General features: G+C 38.4%; 1 protein-coding gene across 1 annotated transcript in view; it reads left to right on the top strand.

The window, feature by feature from the left end:
* Positions 1-2736: 2736 nt before the first annotated feature.
* The window catches only part of LOC128661323 (gastrula zinc finger protein XlCGF26.1-like), a 67820-nt gene continuing 49812 nt past the window's right edge, over positions 2737-20744 (top strand). The window contains exon 1 of the mRNA XM_053715592.1: positions 2737-3667. Coding sequence (XP_053571567.1) covers positions 2863-3667 — 805 coding nt within the window. The 5' untranslated portion in view covers positions 2737-2862. The remainder of the gene's footprint in view (positions 3668-20744) is intronic.

Below are 20744 nucleotides of genomic sequence, written 5' to 3'. Positions count from 1 at the left end.
CGATGGGCGGCCCTAAATTTTAATTTCTCCTTCTGGCACCTTTTTCACCCTGATATTTCTCCTACTGTTCCTTGGTCCCTCGACAGAATGACTGGGGGATGAGGGGAGTGGGGGAGGTATTTAAGCCTTTGGCTGGGATGTCTTTGTCTCCTCCTGGTGGTTCAGTATTTCCTACAAGTAAGGAATGCATCTGTGGACTCTCCCTGTATGGAAGGAAAGGAAATTATCTGGTTAGCATAATTTGTTAATTTTTTCATTCACTAGATATCCTTTATTGAAGCAACTGCAATGCACTACTGGGAGCTAGCTGAGCACATAAGGTGAGCCAATGGCAAGAGGCTTGTATGTGCCACTAATCAGCAGCTAGCGCACCATAGTGCATTATATGCTTTGTCACAAAGGTCCCCAAGGGAATAAAGACGATTTGATAAAAGAAGGAAATTGGAAAGTTGTTTAAATTTAAATAATAAAAGTGTAATTGTGACTTTGCTGTCCCTTTAATGTGTTTCTAATGACTTGTTTTACCGGTGTATAAAATAGTATAAAGTGTATGGGAAATTTCACCTTTAGCTTTATTTTTATGTAAAATAACTGTTTGCTGTTTGTAATTTATTTTCATTATTAAATTGTACACAGCCTTTTAATGACCTGAGGCTCCGGCTCCTACTTAGCATATGCAGGAGATCACATTATATAAAAATATGAGTCTGTTATTGGCTGATAGCTGTCACATGTTACAGGAGTCTGTTATTGGCTGATAGCTGTCACATGGTACAGGTGCAGAACTACATTTATCAGAAAACAATCTATTGCTCTTTTAAATTCATAGTAAGTTTTATTGCATTGTATTTTTTAAAAAATATGCATCTGTGGTTTTGTAATTCTATATTTTATGGTCCTTTTTAAATGGACTGAATTTGCCAAAAGAACAGATTATATATATTATATTATCACTATATAAACACAAATTCTTTATTTTCTTAACTCTATACAAGGAAACAATTGAAATTAACATTTTAGTGCCTATCTCTCCCACATCCCATTGCAATGTGATTTACGACAACTCTGTATTGACCAAGAGAAGTTAAAGGACTAGGGGTGGAGCACAGGACAAAATGTCTGACAGTGAGAATTAGTAGGAAGTACAATACCAATACTGCAGTATACAATTTAACATATTTAAACAACTGAAATCTAACATTTCTTTCAGGAGAAAATATTGTTTCATATAAATGATAAAAACAAAGATTATAATATATTTGTAAAGTTGTGATAGGGCCCCACTTAAATAGATTTTCTTCCATTATGTTGTATAGATCTGATTCATATTTAAGGGGCAATTATAACACCCACAGAGCTAACTGTACTAAATGCTTGTGGTGAATCAGCATCACATATGTAATAACCTAATCAGCTGATCTGTATCACATGAATTGTTATGTGTGCCTTTAATTATACCATACGTACAGTTAATCAGAACCATTATTTATTATTATCTGTCTAAACCATTTAATATACTTTTTACAGATACAGCCAGAGCACTGAGAGATATCAGGTATTGATGTAACTGGAGTGAATAAGGGAACCTTCTTCTTGAGCACAGACATTGGAGCCTGTTATCAGCATGAACTCATATGTGTTAGGTGAGTAAAATAGATATTATGCTGACTTTAATTACTGGGAAATAAGAATAGATAGCTCATTAAACAAATATAAACTATTATATTTATATCTGCATCTTTAAGAGTGTTTGTGTCAGTGACGTTATAAAGAAGGAGCAACCCCCATTGGGCTGAGGAGGAGGGTAAAAAATACTACTCCCATCTCTGTCCTTTTAGACAGATCATGTCCATCAACTCCCTAACCTCACCCCTTGACCTGGTTCATTACTCAGAACACTGGCAACTCCACCTTCCTCTGCCCTGACCTTGCTCATGGAACACCCATAACTACACTTATGCTTACCTTTTCACTTGTGTGGAACACCCACAACTCCCCCAGTGTTCCCCACACCAGAACCACCACTAGTTTGTGTGCTTAATTTTACAGTAAGTATTATTAAACTAATAAAGTTTTTGGCTGTTTATATAAATTGAACAACCACCGCCAAAAGCTAAAGATTATCATAAGGTCACTGCTTCTTACTCTCTCAAAACATCTCACACTGATTATTAGTCTGTGATGATTAAGACATCATGTTCTCGCACAACTGGTTGAGCATGAGCCGGGCAGGGCTGTATATGCAGTTGCTTGTGCAATGTTATATGAGGATGGTGAATGTCACTTCTCTTGCCCAGAATACAGATGTACTTGTTCCCTGGCTGAGAACATTATCCACACACACTTTGTTTAATGCATAGTTTTACTATGATGTAGTAATGTTTACATTCTATGTCATGCTTTTTTAATTTGTGATTTACAGGTGAATAACTTTAAAAATACAAAACGGAAGACATTTTTGAGTGTAAAAAAAATGTTTTTTAATTGAGATGGATTATATTATAATGAATAAACATTCTTATTTTTCTTTATTCCATTTCTTTTTATGTAGACAAACACGTGAATAGTTCATATCCATCCTTCACTACAGGAAGCATCAGAATTATACCGCAAACTGGAATAGTCTTAGACACTAACGACTATTCACAAACATTGGGGATATCACAGCAGATGTTTAAAGGAGATGATGAATTGGCAGGAACTGGGCAGCAATCATTATGTACAGAGAGTAATTTAGTCATCAAACAAGAGGACAACATTTCTGACTTATCTAGTGAAATTATTATCCCTGAGGACAAACCACACATATTTACTGAGCTTTCAAAACATATTGAAGATAGGAAAAGTCTACAGTCTAGCCAAATGATTCATACAAAAGAGAAACCTTTTAAATCTACAGAACACCACAAAATTCACACAGGTGAGAAGCCACACACATGTACTGAGTGCAGCAAATGTTTTACACAAATTAGTAATCTGAAAACTCATAAAAAGATTCACACAGGAGAAAAGCCTTTCACATGTACAGAGTGTGGAAAAAGTTTTACACTAATGGGTAATCTGAAAACTCATGAAAGGAGTCACACAGGAGAAAAGCCTTTCACATGTACAGAGTGTGGAAAAAGTTTTACACAAAAGAGTGGTCTGAAAACTCATGAAAGAAGTCACACAGGGGTAAAGCCTTTCACATGTACAGAGTGTGGAAAAAGTTTTACACAAAAGAGTGATCTGAAAACTCATGAATGGATTCACACAGGGGTAAAGCCTTTCACATGTACAGAGTGTGGAAAAAGTTTTACACAAAAGAGTGGTCTGAAAACTCATGAAAGAAGTCACACAGGGGTAAAGCCTTTCACATGTACAGAGTGTGGAAAAAGTTTTACACTAATGGGTTATCTGAAAAAGCATGAAAGGAGTCACACAGGGGAAAAGCCTTTCACGTGTACAGAGTGTGGAAAAAGTTTTACACAAAAGAGTGATCTGAAAACTCATGAAAGGATTCACACAGGGGTAAAGCCTTTCACATGTACAGAGTGTGGAACAAGTTTTTCACGAATGGATAGTCTGAAAAATCATGAAAAGACTCACACAGGAGAAAAGCCTTTCACATGTACAGAGTGTGGAATAAGTTTTATAAAAAAGAGTACACTGAAAACTCATGAAAGAAGTCACACAGGGGTAAAGCCTTTCACATGTACAGAATGTGGAACAAGTTTTTCACGAATGGATGGTCTGAAAAGTCATGAAAGGATTCACACAGGAAAAAAACCTTTCATATGTACAGAGTGTGGAAAAGGATTTACAGAAAAGTGTATTCTGAAAAGTCATGAAAGGATTCACTCAGGAGAAAAACCTTTCACTTGTACAGAATGTGGAAAAAGTTTTACAGAAAAGAGTAAACTGAAAATACATGAAAGAATTCACACAGGAGAAAAGCCTTTCACGTGTACATGTGGAAAAAGTTTTACACATAAGAGTAATATGAAAAATCATGAAAGCATTCACAAGGGAAGAAACCTTTCACATGTTTAGAAAGTGGAAAAAAGGTTTTTATTGATATCTGATATCACAAACCACCAAATATTTACACACAAATAAACTTTTATATGCACAATGTACAAACCTTTTTACAATTATCCTAAAGAGGACAAGCTCTCTAAATAGATGCATCAAAAAAGTATATTTTAAATATTACTTTCTAAATCCCAGTTTGACTAAGGGTTGATAGCCCGAAATGTAGTCTTGTATTTTGTACCTGCTCCTGGTGAAAAGGAATAAAGAAAGTTTGAAATAATTGGTTGTGCTGCCTTTCTTTGGAACTTTTGAGGTATTGCAAGGTATGCAGTAACCTTTTTTGACGTGCACAACCTGACGGCTTGAGTGGTGGAACTCATTTGACATTAAATTCCAGTTATAAAAGCCCCAGATTGGAAGTGCTCTACTGCTGTCCTTTGTTCTTCTATATATGTGCAGCTCAGTTTCTCTCATATAAATGTGATAGAATCCAAACACCACACAGGAATATACAGATCTGTCCTCATAGTGACCAGTTTACACAACCATTTACCACCAAAGCACCCCCAGTGTTGTCTATTAATATGCCAGTGTTAGGAGTTGTACGTTTTGATTTACATAGGGGAGGAAATAATTACATTTACAGAATAAAGGAGTCTTTATATGAATAGAGTGTTAGAGAATTATATAAACAAAGACATCAGTCTAAAATGATTGACATCTGGGAGATATATTTAATGTGCACATCATGTGGACAAACCTTTTCTTATAGCAATAGATGCGTAGCATTGTACATGTTATATACCAGAGGAATTACTGAGGGGGAACTGATTTTATTTAATGAGACACAATATCAGTAACCGGTACATACGTGATCATAATCAGTTTAATTTAAATGGCTACTATAACCTACATGTATACTGGGTATGTAATATGTGTGTCATGTGATCATAATCGGTTTAATTTAAATGGCTACTATAAGCTACATGTATACTGGGTATGTAGTATGTGTGTCATGTGATCATAATCAGTTTAATTTAAATGGCTACTATAACCTACATGTATACTGGGTATGTAATATGTGTGTCATGTGATCATAATCAGTTTAATTTAAATGGCTACTATAACCTACATGTATACTGGGTATGTAATATGTGTGTCATGTGATCATAATCAGTTTAATTTAAATGGCTACTATAACCTACATGTATACTGGGTATGTAATATGTGTGTCATGTGATCATAATCAGTTTAATTTAAATGGCTACTATAACCTACATGTATACTGGGTATGTAATATGTGTGTCATGTTCTGTAACTTGATATTATGTCTGTTAGATGTTTTCATGTTAGTTAGAAGCCACAAGAACTGATAATAGCACATACTGTATATATAAAGGGAACATTATATGTCTGATAAATCCCTTTGTATCAAGAGCACAAGTGTTAGGTATATTTATACCATTGTGTGCATATATCATGTAATGCTGCTGTTTACTATATAATGATATACAATGTTTTTTCATGCAAATAAAAAGTGATTTTAATCCAGACCAGTATTATTTTTTTTGTATTATTAAAAACCCAATATCACAGAGTAATTAGGAATAAATCATCAAAAACAAAAGCTAAATCTGATGGTGAAAGTTAAATGCTGATAACTCAGAGCAGCAATTGTTTCCATCTTTCCAATTTACTTCTATTATCTAATTTTCTTTGTTCTTTTGGTATCCTTTGTTATAGAGTAAACTTAGGAGGCTGATATTATATGAGCTTAGGGGCGTGCACGTGTATTTAGCACTCTGTGCAGCAATGTTTGTAACTATGTATAACAATGCTATAAATGTTCTTGCAAACTCTGCTGTCTGAAGATACGTGCACGCTCCTGAGTTAACCTAGGGTTACTCTTTAACAAAGGATATTAAGAGAACTAAGCACAAATTATAATTAAGTAAAATGGAAAGTTTTTGAAACATAATTTTCTATCCAATCCATTTAAGTTTAATTTTGACTTTACTGTCTTTTTAACAGTGCATAAAACAATATCAAATTAACCCCCTACTTACACCAACCCAGATTATTAATCACCAGCAAGACTTTATACACAGGCATTTTCTGTTACTTAAATCTTACTTAAAGGGCACTTTCATGATTCAGATTTAGGGGGTGAATTATCAATCTCCGAATGGAGCTTGATGCCCCTGTTTGTGTGAGAGCCTTCAGGCTCACCAGAAACAGCAGTTATGAAGCAGCGGTCTAAAGACCACTATTCCATAACTTGCCTGCCTGCTCTGAGGCTGCAGACATCAATCCGCCCAATCCTATACCATCAGGCTGATTGACACCCCATGCTAGTGGCCGATTGGCCCTGAATCTGCAGGGGCAGCATTGCTAAATGCTTACAGCATATGCTTTATCGTATCATGTCCGCTCGCACTGTCATAGGTCGGCCCCAGAATGTACAATTTTATTCTCTTTTAATTTCACTTCTGTTATCAAACTTATGTTATCCTGGGAACTGACTGCTGATTGGTGGCTACACACATGTGCCTCTTGTCATTGGCTCACCAGATATGCTCAGCTAGCTCCCAGTAGTACATTCCTGCTCTATAGCTGACTTTGCAGGAGTTAAACACATAGTTATATACAATCAGTGGTACAACAATAAACTGATCTAATATATTTAAACATTATTGCACCTCTAAATCCCTTTAATTAATATCAGAGATAATTAATAAAATTATATTCTAGGCAATCAATATCTTGGTAAATTTGTCACAATGTTATCTTCATTAAACACGGATTCATAACAAGATAGCACAAAGCTAGATCTGACTAAAGTGACAGTAAACACCTTGAGAATGTAATATAAACTGACTAATTATTCCTAGGAAAACAACTTTACCGTATACTTTCATTGTCTAATAGTATTGTTATATCAGCTGTGTGCCGGGATATTATCTGTGTGTCACAGACGTACAATGACTAATAATGCAATAAACACATAGAAATAACTTCACTGACTCACTATTTAATGTCTAATAGTATTGTTATATCAGCTGGGTGGCGGGATATTATCTGTGTGTCACAAACGTACAGTGACTAATAATGCAATAAACACATAGAAATAACTTCACTCACTCACTATTTAATGTCTAATAGTATTGTTACATCAGCTGTGTGCCGGGATATTATCTGTGTGTCACAAATGTACAGTGACTAATAATGCAATAAACACATAGAAATAACTTCACTCACTATTTAATGTCTAATAGTATTGTTATATCAGCTGGGTGCTGGGATATTATCTGTGTGTCACAGACGTACAGTGACTAATAATGCAATAAACACATAGAAATAACTTCACTCACTCACTATTTAATGTCTAATAGTATTGTTATATCAGCTGGGTGCTGGGATATTATCTGTGTGTCACAGATGTACAGTGACTAATAATGCAATAAACACATAGAAATAACTTCACTGACTCACTATTTAATGTCTAATAGTATTATATCAGCTGTGTGCCGGGATATTATCTGTGTGTCACAAACGTACAGTGACTAATAATGCAATAAACACATAGAAATAACTTCACTGACTCACTATTTAATGTCTTATAGTATTGTTATATCAGCTGTGTGCTGGGATATTATCTGTGTGTCAGACGTACAGTGACTAATAATGCAATAAACACATAGAGGTAACTTCACTCACTCACTGTTTAATGTCTAATAGTATTGTTATATCAGCTGTGTGCCGGGATATTATCTGTGTGTCACAGATGTACAGTGACTAATAATGCAATAAACACATAGAAATAACTTCACTGACTCACTATTCGGCCGCTCCGGACACCGCCGCCACCTACATTATACTGGAGTCAAAAGCCATGGCCAACACGGGTAACCATTGTCACCTAAACAATTGAAACAAAAATATATTTTGAAACACATCTAAAAAAAAACCCTCATATTGATGGATATATATATGGACATGTAAAAAAAACACATAATTTATGTAAGAACTTACCTGATAAATTAATTTCTTTCATATTGGCAAGAGTCCATGAGCTAGTGATGTATGGGATATACATTCCTACTAGGAGGGGCAAAGTTTCCCAAACCTCAAAATGCCTATAAATACACCCCCCACCACACCCACAATTCAGTTTAACGAATAGCCAAGAAGTGGGGTGATAAGAAAGGAGCGAAAGCATCAACAAGGAATTGGAATAATTGTGCTTTATACAAAAAAATCATAACTACCATAAAAAGGGTGGGCCTCATGGACTCTTGCCAATATGAAAGAAATTAATTTATCAGGTAAGTTCTTACATAAATTATGTTTTCTTTCATGTAATTGGCAAGAGTCCATGAGCTAGTGACGTATGGGATAGCAAATACCCAAGATATGGAACTCCACGCAAGAGTCACTAGAGAGGGAGGGATAAAATAAAGACAGCCAATTCCGCTGAAAAAAGAATCCACAACCCAAATCAAAAAGTTTTATTCTTATAATGAAAAAAACTGAAATTATAAGCAGAAGAATCAAACTGAAACAGCTGCCTGAAGAACTTTTCTACCAAAAACTGCTTCTGAAGAAGAGAAAACATCAAAATGGTAGAATTTAGTAAAAGTATGCAAAGAAGACCAAGTTGCTGCTTTGCAAATCTGATCAACAGAAGCTTCATTCTTAAAAGCCCAGGAAGTAGAAACTGACCTAGTAGAATGAGCCGTAATCCTGAGGCGGGGATTTACCCGACTCCACATAAGCATGATGAATCAAAAGTTTTAACCAAGAAGCCAAAGAAATAGCAGAAGCTTTCTGACCTTTCTTAGGACCAGAAAAGATAACAAATAGACTAGAAGTCTTTCTGAAATCTTTAGTAGCTTCAACATAATATTTCAAAGCTCTTACCACATCCAAAGAATGCAAAGATCTTTCCAAAGAATTCTTAGGATTAGGACACAACGAAGGGACAACAATTTCTCTACTAATGTTGTTGGAATTCACAACCTTAGGTAAAAATTTAAATGAAGTCCGCAAAACCGCCTTATCCTGATGAAAAATCAGAAAAGGAGATTCACAAGAAAGAGCAGATAATTCAGAAACTCTTCTAGCAGAAGAGATAGCCAAAAGAAACAATACTTTCCAAGAAAGTAACTTAATATCCAGAGAATGCATAGGCTCAAACAAAGGAGCCTGTAAAGCTCTCAAAACCAAATTAAGACTCCAAGGAGGAGAGCTTGACTTAATGACAGGCTTGATACGAACCAAAGCCTGTACAAAACAACGAATGTCAGGAAGATTAGCAATTTTTCTGTGAAACAGAACAGAAAGAGCAGAGATTTGTCCTTTCAAGGAACTTGCGGACAAACCCTTATCCAAACCATCCTGAAGAAACTGTAAAATTCTAGGAATTCTAAAAGAATGCCAAGAGAACTTATGAGAGGAACACCATGAAATGTAAGTCTTCCAAACTCGGTAATAAATCTTTCTAGACACAGATTTATGAGCCTGCAACATAGTATTGATCACTGAGTCAGAGAAACCTCTATGACTAAGCACTAAGTGTTCAATCTCCATACCTTTAAATTGAATGATTTGAGATCCTGATGGAAAAACGGACCTTGAGATAGAAGGTCTGACCTTAACGGAAGTGGCCAAGGTTGGCAACTGGACATCCAAACAAGATCCGCATACCAAATCCTGTGTGGCCATGCTGGAGCCACCAGCAGAACAAACAAACGTTCCATTATGATTTTGGAAATCACTCTTGGAAGAAGAACTAGAGGCGGAAAGATATAAGCAGGTTGATAATTCCAAGGAAGTGACAACACATCCACTGCTTCCGCCTGAGGATCCCTGGATCTGGACAGATACCTGGGAAGTTTCCTGTTTAGATGAGAAGCCATCAGATCTATTTCTGGAAGCCCCCATATCTGAACAATCTGAAGAAACACCTCTGGGTGAAGAGACCATTCTCCCGGATGTAAAGTCTGGCGACTGAGATAATCTGCTTCCCAATTGTCTATACCTGGGATATGAACCGCAGAGATTAGACAGGAGCTGGATTCCGCCCATGCAAGTATCCGAGATACTTCTTTCATAGCCTGAGGACTGTGAGTCCCACCTTGATGATTGACATACGCCACGGTTGTGACATTGTCTGTCTGAAAACAAATAATCGATTCTCTCTTCAGAAGAGGCCAGAACTGAAGAGCTCTGAAAATCGCACGGAGTTCCAAAATATTGATTGGTAATCTCGCCTCTTGAGATTTCCAAACCCCCTGCGCTGTCAGAGATCCCCAGACAGCTCCCCAACCTGAAAGACTCACATCTGTTGAAATCACAGTCCAGTTTGGATGAACAAAAGAGGCCCCTTGAACTAAACGGTGGTAATTTAACCACCAAGTCAGAGATAGTCGAGTATTGGGATTTAAGGATATCAATTGTGATATCTTTGTATAATCCCTGCACCAAAGGTTCAGCATACAAAGCTGAAGAGGTGTCATGTGAAAACGAGCAAAGGGGATCGCGTCCGATGCTGCAGTCATGAGACCTAAAACTTCCATGCACAAAGCTACTGAAGGGAATGACCGAGACTGAAGGTTCCGACAAGCTGAAACCAATTTCAGACGTCTTTTGTCTGTTAGAGACAAAGTCATGGATACTGAATCTATTTGGAATCCTAAAAAGTTTACCCTTGTCTGAGGAATCAAGGAACTTTTTGGTAAATTGATCCTCCAACCATGTTTTTGAAGAAACAACACAAGATGATTCGTGTGAGATTCTGCAGAATGTAAAGACTGAGCAAGTACCAAGATATCATCCAAATAAGGAAACACCGCAATACCCCACTCTCTGATTACAGAGAGAAGGGCACCAAGAACCTTTGAGAAGATCCTTGGAGCTGTTGCTAGGCCAAAAGAAAGAGCAACAAACTGGTAATGCTTGTCTAGAAAAGAGAATCTCAGGAACTGATAGTGATCTGGATGAATTGGAATATGAAGATATGCATCCTGTAAGTCTATTGTGGACATATAATGCCCTTGCTGAACAAAAGGCAGAATAGTCCTTATGGTCACCATTTTGAATGTTGGTATCCTTACATAACGATTCAAAATTTTTAGATCCAGAACTGGTCTGAAAGAATTCTCTTTCTTTGGTACAATGAACAGATTTGAATAAAACCCCAGACCCTGTTCTAGATATGGAACTGGCACAATTACCCCAGATGACTCCAGGTCTGAAACACATTTCAGAAAAGCCTGAGCCTTTACTGGGTTTATTGGAATGCGTGAGAGAGAGAACCTTCTCACAGGCGGTCTTACCTTGAAACCTATTCTGTACCCTTGAGAAACAATGTTCTGAATCCAATGATTTTGAATTGAACTGATCCAAACATCTTTGAAAAATCATAATCTGCCCACTACCAGCTGTGCTGGAATGAGGGCCGGACCTTCATGCGGACTTTGGGGCTGGTTTTAATTTTCTAAAAGGCTTGGATTTATTCCAGACTGGAGAAGGCTTCCAATTGGAAACTGTTCCTTTAGGGGAAGGGTCAGGCTTCTGTTCCTTATTCTGATGAAAGGAACGAAAACGGTTAGCAGCCCTAAATTTGCCCTTAGATTTTTTATCCTGAGGCAAAAAAGCTCCCTTCCCCCCAGTGACAGTTGAAATAATAGAATCCAACTGAGAACCAAATAATTTATTACCTTGGAAAGAAAGAGATAGCAATGTTGACTTAGAAGTCATATCAGCATTCCAAGATTTAAGCCATAAAGCTCTTCTAGCTAAAATAGCTAAAGACATATACCTGACATCAATTCTAATGACATCAAAAATGGCATCACAAATGAAATTATTAGCATGTTGAAGAAGCTTAACAATGCTATACACATTATGATCTGGTACTTGTTGCGCTAAAGCCTCCAACCAAAAAGTTGAAGCTGCAGCAACATCAGCCAAAGAAATAGCAGGTCTAAGAAGATTACCTGAACATAAATAAGCCTTCCTTAGAAAAGATTCAAGCTTCCTATCTAAAGGATCTTTAAAAGAAGTACTATCTGCCGTAGGAATAGTAGTACATTTAGCAAGAGTAGAGATAGCCCCATCAACTTTGGGGATTTTTTCCCAAAACTCCAATCTATCAGCCGGCAAAGGGTACAGTCTCTTAAACCTTAAAGAAGGAGTAAATGAAGTACCCAAACTATTCCATTCCCTAGAAATTACATCTGAAATAGCATCAGGAACTGGAAAAACCTCTGGAATAACTACATGAGGTTTAAAAACTGAATTTAAACGTTTACTGGTTTTAATATCAAGAGGACTAGACTCCTCCATATCTAATGCAATCAACACCTCTTTTAGTAAAGAACGAATAAACTCCATCTTAAATAAATATGAAGATTTGTCAGTGTCAATATCTGAGGCAGAATCTTCTGAACCAGATAGATCCTCATCAGAGATAGATAAATCAGAATGTTGGCGGTCATTTAAAAATTCATCTGATTTATGAGAAGATTTAAAAGACCTTTTACGTTTATTAGAAGGTGGTATAACAGACAGAGCCTTCTGAATAGAATTAGAAACAAATTCTCTTACATTAACAGGAATATCTTGAACATTAGATGTTGAAGGAACAACAACAGGTAATGGACTACTACTAATGGAAATATTATCAGCTTTTGAAAGTTTATCATGACAACTAACACAAACTACAGCCGGAGGAACAGTTACTACAAGTTTACAACAAATGCACTTAGCTTTGGTAGAACCGACATCAGGCAGCAGCTTTCCAGAAGTAGATTCTGATACAGGGTCAGATTGCGACATCTTGCAATATGTAATAGAAAAAACAACATATAAAGCAAAATTATCAAATTCCTTAAATGACAGTTTCAGGAATGGGAAAAAATGCAAACAGAACAAGCCTCTAGGAACCAGAAGCAAAAAGAAACTGAGACTTAAATAATGTCAAAAAAACTGGCGCCAAGTATGACGCCCACAATTGACAAATTTTTTGGCGCCAAAAACGTCTGCAACAAACATGAGCGTCATAGATGACGCAACTACGTGAAAACTCTCGGCGTCAACTACGACGCCGGAAATGACGTCATAAACGTCAACGAACGTAATTTTCGCTCCAAAAATGACGCAATAAATTATAGCATTTTTTGCACCCGCGAGCCTAACAGCCCGCAATTTAGAAAGAAAAGTCAATTTGAAAAATTTTCAGGTAAGAAAAAAATGTATTCATATGCATTTCCCAAAAAATGAAACTGACAGTCTGAATGAAGGAAATATACTGATTAACCTGAATCATGGCAAATATAAGTATAAAACATATATTTAGAACTTTACATATAAAGTGCCAAACCAAAGCTGAGAGTGTCATAAATAAAATAAGACATACTTACCAAAAGACACTCATCTACATATAGTAGATAGCCAAACCAGTACTGAAACGAGAATCAGTAGAGGTAATGGTATATAAGAGTATATTGTCAATCTGAAAAGGGAGGTAGGAGAAGAGATCTCTATGACCGATAACAGAGAACCTATGAAATAGATCCCCAATAGGATGACCATAGCATTCAATTGGCAATACTCCCTTCACATCCCTCTGTCATTCACTGCACTCTGAGAGGAAAACCGGGCTTCAGCATGCTGCGAAGCGCATATCAACGTAGAAATCTAGCACAAACTTACTTCACCACCTCCATAGGAGGCAAAGTTTGTAAAACTGAATTGTGGGTGTGGTGGGGGGTGTATTTATAGGCATTTTGAGGTTTGGGAAACTTTGCCCCTCCTGGTAGGAATGTATATCCCATACGTCACTAGCTCGTGGACTCTTGCCAATTACATGAAAGAAAAGATATTAAACTTTAAAAAACAATTTTTTGGTAAATGAAAGTTCTTTTTTTTTTTTTTTTTTGCTTTTTAATTGTTAATAATCCTTGATGTACATTGAAGTAAAGGTCATCTACATCTATGTTTAATGAAATAAACCAAAAAATAGGTATATGAAAAAATGTAAAATAGAAAAATGGTTACATTTTCATTTATGTTTAAATATTTTTATTATTTTAATATTTCTTGATCATGTACAAAACAGAAAGATTTTAGGAACAAGTTGTACAATATTATCATATAACAATTCCAACATTTCTAAATGTTATGCCTCCATCTCCATCTATAAATCTTAATACTCTGCATATTTCCAGGGGACATATCATGAGTGTAGAGGGTTCTGCCAAATACCTCAATTATCAAATTCTACAAATCGGTTAACTGTATTGGAATTTGCTCTAGACTGGTTGTTACTTATTTATCTCTTTATGAACCTTATAAACCGTGAGAAAGCAATAAAAAAAAAAAAAAAAAAATAGAGTATGGTGAGAGGTTCTTATCTCTAATAATGATCATATAAACACGGCTCTAGAGAGAGCAGAGGCGGGGGTGGGGGGGAAGAGGGGAGTAGACAGTACTCCCACTCCCAGCGGTCCCCCAAAGCCTACAGGAGATGCTCAGACTCGGTGCTCAGGAATCAAATTGGGTTACGTGTTCCCTTCTGGGGGGTATTGAATTGCTAATCCAATAATACCATATTTTCTGGAATGAGGTCCTGTTATTTAAAGTGTCCGCTGCAGATTCATACATGGTATAAGTGTAACATATCTTATTGTGTATTTCTGGCCATGGAGGGGAGCCCACCCTCCAATATTTCGCAATACAGACCCTTGTCACTGTACAGAGAATTCTAATGAACGTGTTAATATATTTATGGAATTTGTCTATGTGTTCGTGTAGCAACGCCTGTTGGATAGTAAGAGTAACCTCTTCTTCCAGCAGCTGACTGATAAGAGTGGAGAGTCTCTGCCAAGTTCTTTGTATCTCCCCACAGTCCCACCACATATGTTTGTATGAACCCAATTCACCACATCCTCTATAGCATAAGTTACTACCATTTGGGTACATATGGGCTGTCCTCAGTGGGGTAAGATACCATTTAAATATAGTCTTTGTGACATTTTCTTTTAAATCCATGCTAATTAATCCCTTATCAGCTTCCTGAATCATTTCTTCCCATTCCTGTACCTTTAAGTATATTCAGATCTTTCTCCCATGCTATTATTACCGGGGATTTGGTTCTGTTTGGAGGTGTCTGCAGTGTTATGTAAATTCTCGAAATGTTGTGTTTGGTCCTTGTCAAGCTCGTACCACATGTCTCTAACACCGTTGGTTGTCTATTATTTGATTCCCTAAGGAAGATATACAGGGAGGAGCGCAATTGGAGATAAAGGTACCAGTGGAGCTTTATGGGTGTAAGAATTGACTGCAGCTGGGTGAAAGGAAGTAATTGCCCCCCCTTCATCACGTCCGCCACCCTGTAGAGTCCCTTGTTTTCCCATTTGGCAACCAGCACGCGAGAGTCACCCGCTAGCAAACATCTAATTGGGGTCATCAAAGAATGCTTGGGAAACAAGTCTGTTCTCTTAAGTGTCTGTTTCCATGTCTTTGTAGTCAGGTCTGAAGTATATGCCTTGGTATGTGTCTTGACTAAGTGAATAGGATGTGAGTCCCATAGGACTGAGTCTCTGTCTTCCCATCCTCCCAACTCCATCTCCAAATACACCCAGGTAGCTTCTTCCGATCTCCTCATGAAACAGGAGTCTTGGGCTAGCCTCGCAGCTTTGTAATATTCCAGAAGATCCGGTGCACCCACCCCCCCCGCCGCTCTGCTTCTGCAAATCACCTGTTTCGTTATTCTAGCTGATTTCGGTCCCCTTATAAAAGCTAATATGTCAGCCTGTAATTTAATAATATCTGATTTGATCAGTTTAATAGGGAGGGCTCTAAAAAGATACAAAATTCGCGGCAACATGTTCATTTTAACTAATGCTACTCTCCCCATCCAAGAGAAACCACATAGTCTCCACTTCAAGAGGTCTTTTTTGAACTGATTAAGGAGTGGGGTGTAGTTATACTTGTATAAAAGTTGCATCTGGACTGGAAGATTAATGCCCAAGTATCTAAGTGTTTTGGCGACCCATCGAAACTCAAAATTAAGTTCAATTATTTTTTGTGTATGTAAGGGGATGGCTACCGGTAGGAGTTCGCTTTTTTCCATATTTATTTTATATCCTGATATGCTAGAGAAATCGGTTAATGTCTTGTTCAAATTAGGGAGTGATATAAGCGGTTTAGTAATAGTAAGTAGTATGTCATCCGCAAATAAGGATATTTTGTATTCAGTTTTGGCTACCCGAATTCCCGATATATCTGGGTGGGCTCGAATTTTGGCCGCCAGCGGCTCAATGCAGAGGGCGAATAGTAAGGGCGACAGAGGACAGCCCTGTCTTGTCCCATTTAGTATGGGAAAGAGACTAGACCTATAACCCCCTGACGTAACCTGGGCCCGCGGGTTTGAGTATATTGCCTGTAAAGCAGTCATAAAAGTGTCATCAAAACCCATCTCCCTCAAAACCACAAGCATATATTTCCAGTCTATTCTGTCAAACGCCTTCTCCGCATCCAGTGATAGGACCAGAGAAGGCGTCTGTGTACTTTCCAAATGGTGGATCAAGTTAATTATTCGCCTTATGTTATCCGGGGCTTCCCTATTCTGTATAAACCCCACCTGATCAGGATGAACCAGGTGTGGCATAATTGGCTTAAGGCGTCCGGCTAAGACTTTAGTAAAAATCTTAAGGTCCTGGTTGATCAATGAGATAGGGCGGTAATTCTGGCATTTTTTGTGGTCTTTATCTGGTTTGGGGATCACCACTATCTTTGCATCTAATAATTCTTGAGGGATAGGGTTGCCTTCCAGGATAAAGTTACAAAATTTAGTCAAGTGAGGAACAAGTGTGCTTTTGAAAAGTTTATAATATTCCCCTGGAAAGCCATCGGGGCCAGCCGCCTTCCCCGGTTTCAAGTCTTTAATAGCTTTTAAAATCTCCACTTTATCTATCGGGGCATTAAGGATATCTTTTTGTTCTGTCGTGAGCGAAGCCAGCTTGCAGTCACCCAAAAATTCCCCCGTTTGAGTCATAGTTTCTGTATTGTGGGTCACCTTTTCCCCATCATAAAGCTTGCCATAGAATTTTGCAAAAGTGTTCACTATCTCCTGGGGATGGGAGGTAAAGTCCCCCCCCTCCGTCTCTATCGAGGCTATAGCCGATGCCCTGCATCTTTCCCTAATCTTATGTGCCATAAATCTGTCTGGCTTGTTCGCATAGATAAAGTAATGTGATTTAAGACGTTGCGCTGCTCTTACTGCTTGTGAATTTAATATTGTTGCTAAGGATTGTTTTTTGTCTTGGAGAGTTCGCAACGTCACTGGATTTTTGGTCAATTTGTGTTGTCTCTCTAGTATTTCAATCTCTTTGTAGAGTTGTTCTCTGTGGGTTCTATTTTTCTTATTAATTTTGGCTTTGAGTTGAATTAATAATCCCCTAACTACTGCCTTATGAGCAGCCCATGAGTATATTGGATTTGTGGTTGAATCAGTATTAATAGTCCAGAATTCTGTCATGGAGCGTAATATATCCCTATGGTCTTGGTCTCGTCTTAATAGGGTATTATCGTATGTCCACGTCCTACATCTGTTAATATCCCTTAGTCCTTCCAGGTCAACTGAAACAATAGAGTGGTCCGACCACACACAGGTGTGTATGCTCGAGCTCCGCAACATAGGCAGCAATATCTGGCTCAGAAAGATATAATCAAGTCTGATGTATGTGTTATGTGCGGCTGAGTAGAAGGTGGTGTCTGTGGTTGAACCATACAACGTGTACCATGTGTCCCTAAGAGTATGTGGCGCAAGCGACTCTTGTATTGCCTTGACAATGCGGTTGTGTCTATGATGTTTAGGAGTCAATTTTTTACTGTGGGAGGGTTGAATTGGAGCCATGGTTATATTAAAGTCCCCCGCTAATATAATCTTAGTTTGTGACCAATCTGTTATGAGATGGGCAATGTGGGCAAAGAACGCGTGCTGATTGTCATTTGGGGCATAAACATTACACAGGGTTACCTCAGTGTCCTGAATTCGCCCCCTCACTATCAAGTATCTACCCTCAGGGTCAGCCAGTGTGCTATTATGAGAGAAACCTACTGATGAGTGAATTAAAATAGACACCCCACGAGTCTTGTTGGGTGCAGTGGCATGATAATGTGTAGTGAATTGCTTGGTCCAGTACTTTGGTAAACTATCTTTGGGAAAGTGTGTTTCCTGCAGAAACACCAAGTTGGCGTTCAATGTCCTATATTGGTTCATTGCTAATCTGCGCTTGATATCAGTATTTAGACCACGAACATTATGGGACACTAATCTAATCCTAGTGTGCATAGGCATGTGTATTGGTCTGTGTCATTATGTGGCATAGACTGTGTGCAGGTATGCAACCTGTAAAGTGGATTATCTTACCCCAGCACCTCTGAACTGATATGGTATATTGCACCTTATGAGTCTTTATCCCGGGGGGACCGCTGAGAGAGGGAGAGAAGAAAACAAGTGAGAAACAACAAAACATCAAACATTCAACAATTAACTGGTCCCCAACAAAGGGACATCTTAACAATGTTTGAAAGTATCTAGGCGTATGAGTGGTTGTCATTCAACCCTAGACATTGGGGGGGCATCTACCTGCCCCTATTGAATGGCAATATAGCGAGCGCTGTCGCAGAGTGTGTCCATCTCCTGGACAATCTGGATCAGTGATCGTAAGGAAAATGTCTATTTTATGACCCAACACTGAATATGCCCAGTTCAAGTAGGTATTGAGGACTATTCCATCAACATAAGTAGCTATAGTAGAATAACAAAGTGTCATATCTATAAAGAACCATGTTGAGGTCCTCAATCTCTATATCTGTGATTGTATAGAGATGAAAGAAAACAGAAAGAGGAAGGCCACTTCACGAGACCTTGTCTCTGATTTCACTTGTTTTTTGCTTCTTGTGGCTGACCTTCTGCCATGTCCTCTGGATATTAGAGCCCGTGGAGTTGCCCCCTCGTGATGTTGATGGCTGTTGCTCCGACAGAGCCGGGGGCTCCAGGCCTAGTATGGCACATACCTCTGGAATATCCTCTTGATTTTTGATGGTTATGGTTTTGGAATCTTTGAGAATGCTTAGGACAAAGGGAAAACCCCATCTATAAGGGATCTGTTGTTTGCGTAGGATGGTAGTTAATGGTCTCAATGAGCCTCTTCGTTGTAAGGTACGCAGGCTCAGATCCTGGAAGAATTGTATTATATTCCCCTGGAACTTAAAAGTTGGGTTCTTCCTGGAGGCCTGTAGTATCTTTTCTTTATCAGGGAAGAAAGTCAGTTTAACTATCACATCCCTTGGGGGAATTCCGTTCTTGGTTTTGGCTTTAAGAGCTCTATGTGCCCTTTCTACATGGAATGTATACTCAGGAGTGGAGCCTGTTATTTGGCTGAAAAGTTGCGCAATGTATGCTGGAATGTCCTTGGTTGTTACATCTTCCGGGATCCCCTTTAATCTGATATTATTTCGTCTGCTCCTGTTCTCCAAGTCTTCCATCTTGTCTTGCATTTCCTGAAGAAGCTGTTGTTGATCGGATACTGTTTGAGTTATCTCATCTACATTTTCCACCATTGCATCCTTTTGGTCTTCCAATATATCAATTCTATTTCCCATATCCGTGAGGTCAGATTTAAGCTCAGCCAAGGTGGATGTTACCGATGTATGTATGGAATCTATCTTTTCCCATAGTTTTTCAAAATTGTCCGTTAGGTCTTTCTTGGACACTAGGGATTGTAAGTCTGCTTTAGTAATAGGGGACTGATTTTCAGCAATTGGTGATGAGGGTTGGTTTGTTTCGTCTCCTGTTTCCATGTCCTTGGTGACTTTAGATAGATGGGAGGTTTTGAAAAAAGAGGACACTGAAGAAGGTGTATTTGGATGTATTATTTTCTCTCCCTTCCCACCTCTTCTCGTAGTCATTGTTTTGCTGTAATGACTTTTGCAGCTGCGGGAGGTAGCTGCTATCTGCTTCTATCTCAGGATGTAGTAAAAGTAGAAGGGCAACTCCAGGAGCAGCAGCCTATATCAGGCCGGGTTAATGTTTCAAGAGGCTTGATGTGGGTTCAGAAAGTACAGAGGTATGCTTCAATGGCTCTTCTTCATTCAGAGGACATATGTAGTTCTGCTGCGACTTTTTGTTGCAGATGGGAGGGCAGATGTCCCCTCACTTTGTTTCTACAAATCACATATTGCCACACTGGGGTTTAGGGTTATATCCAATCCCCTCCCTTTACAGATAGTTGAGAGAGGTATTCAACAGGATAGTGATCAGTCTCCAAGCGTAGCGGGAGGCGGGTTTTGTTATTCTTATATCAAAGATGTCAGCATTCAAATTGCTAGGGAAACTGTCTGTACCCCTCTATTGTAGTGTCCTGGGCAAGGTACAAGACAGTGGATGGTCACACTCTCCCCGGGGAGGTTGCCTTCACAAGGCGATCGCGGAAAAGGGAAGTGGGGTATGACCCACCGTCCTACGGGCGGCAGGAAAAGGGAGGGGAGAGTGGGTTCTCTTAAGCCTGGGACCAAGCACCAAGATGCAGATTATTTAGTTCCTGGTAGTTTACTGTTGTTATCTCAGTTATTGCTCACCACTGACCAAGTCCATTAGATGTATTGCAGAGTGATGGTAGCGATCAAGTACAAGTGGGTGATTTTTATGGCTACTG

The sequence above is a fragment of the Bombina bombina genome, chromosome 5 (genome assembly GCF_027579735.1).
Source record: "Bombina bombina isolate aBomBom1 chromosome 5, aBomBom1.pri, whole genome shotgun sequence".
Taxonomy (NCBI): domain Eukaryota; kingdom Metazoa; phylum Chordata; class Amphibia; order Anura; family Bombinatoridae; genus Bombina; species Bombina bombina.
Note: the sequence above shows the minus strand (reverse complement) of the source record. Positions and strands in the feature narration are given on the sequence as shown.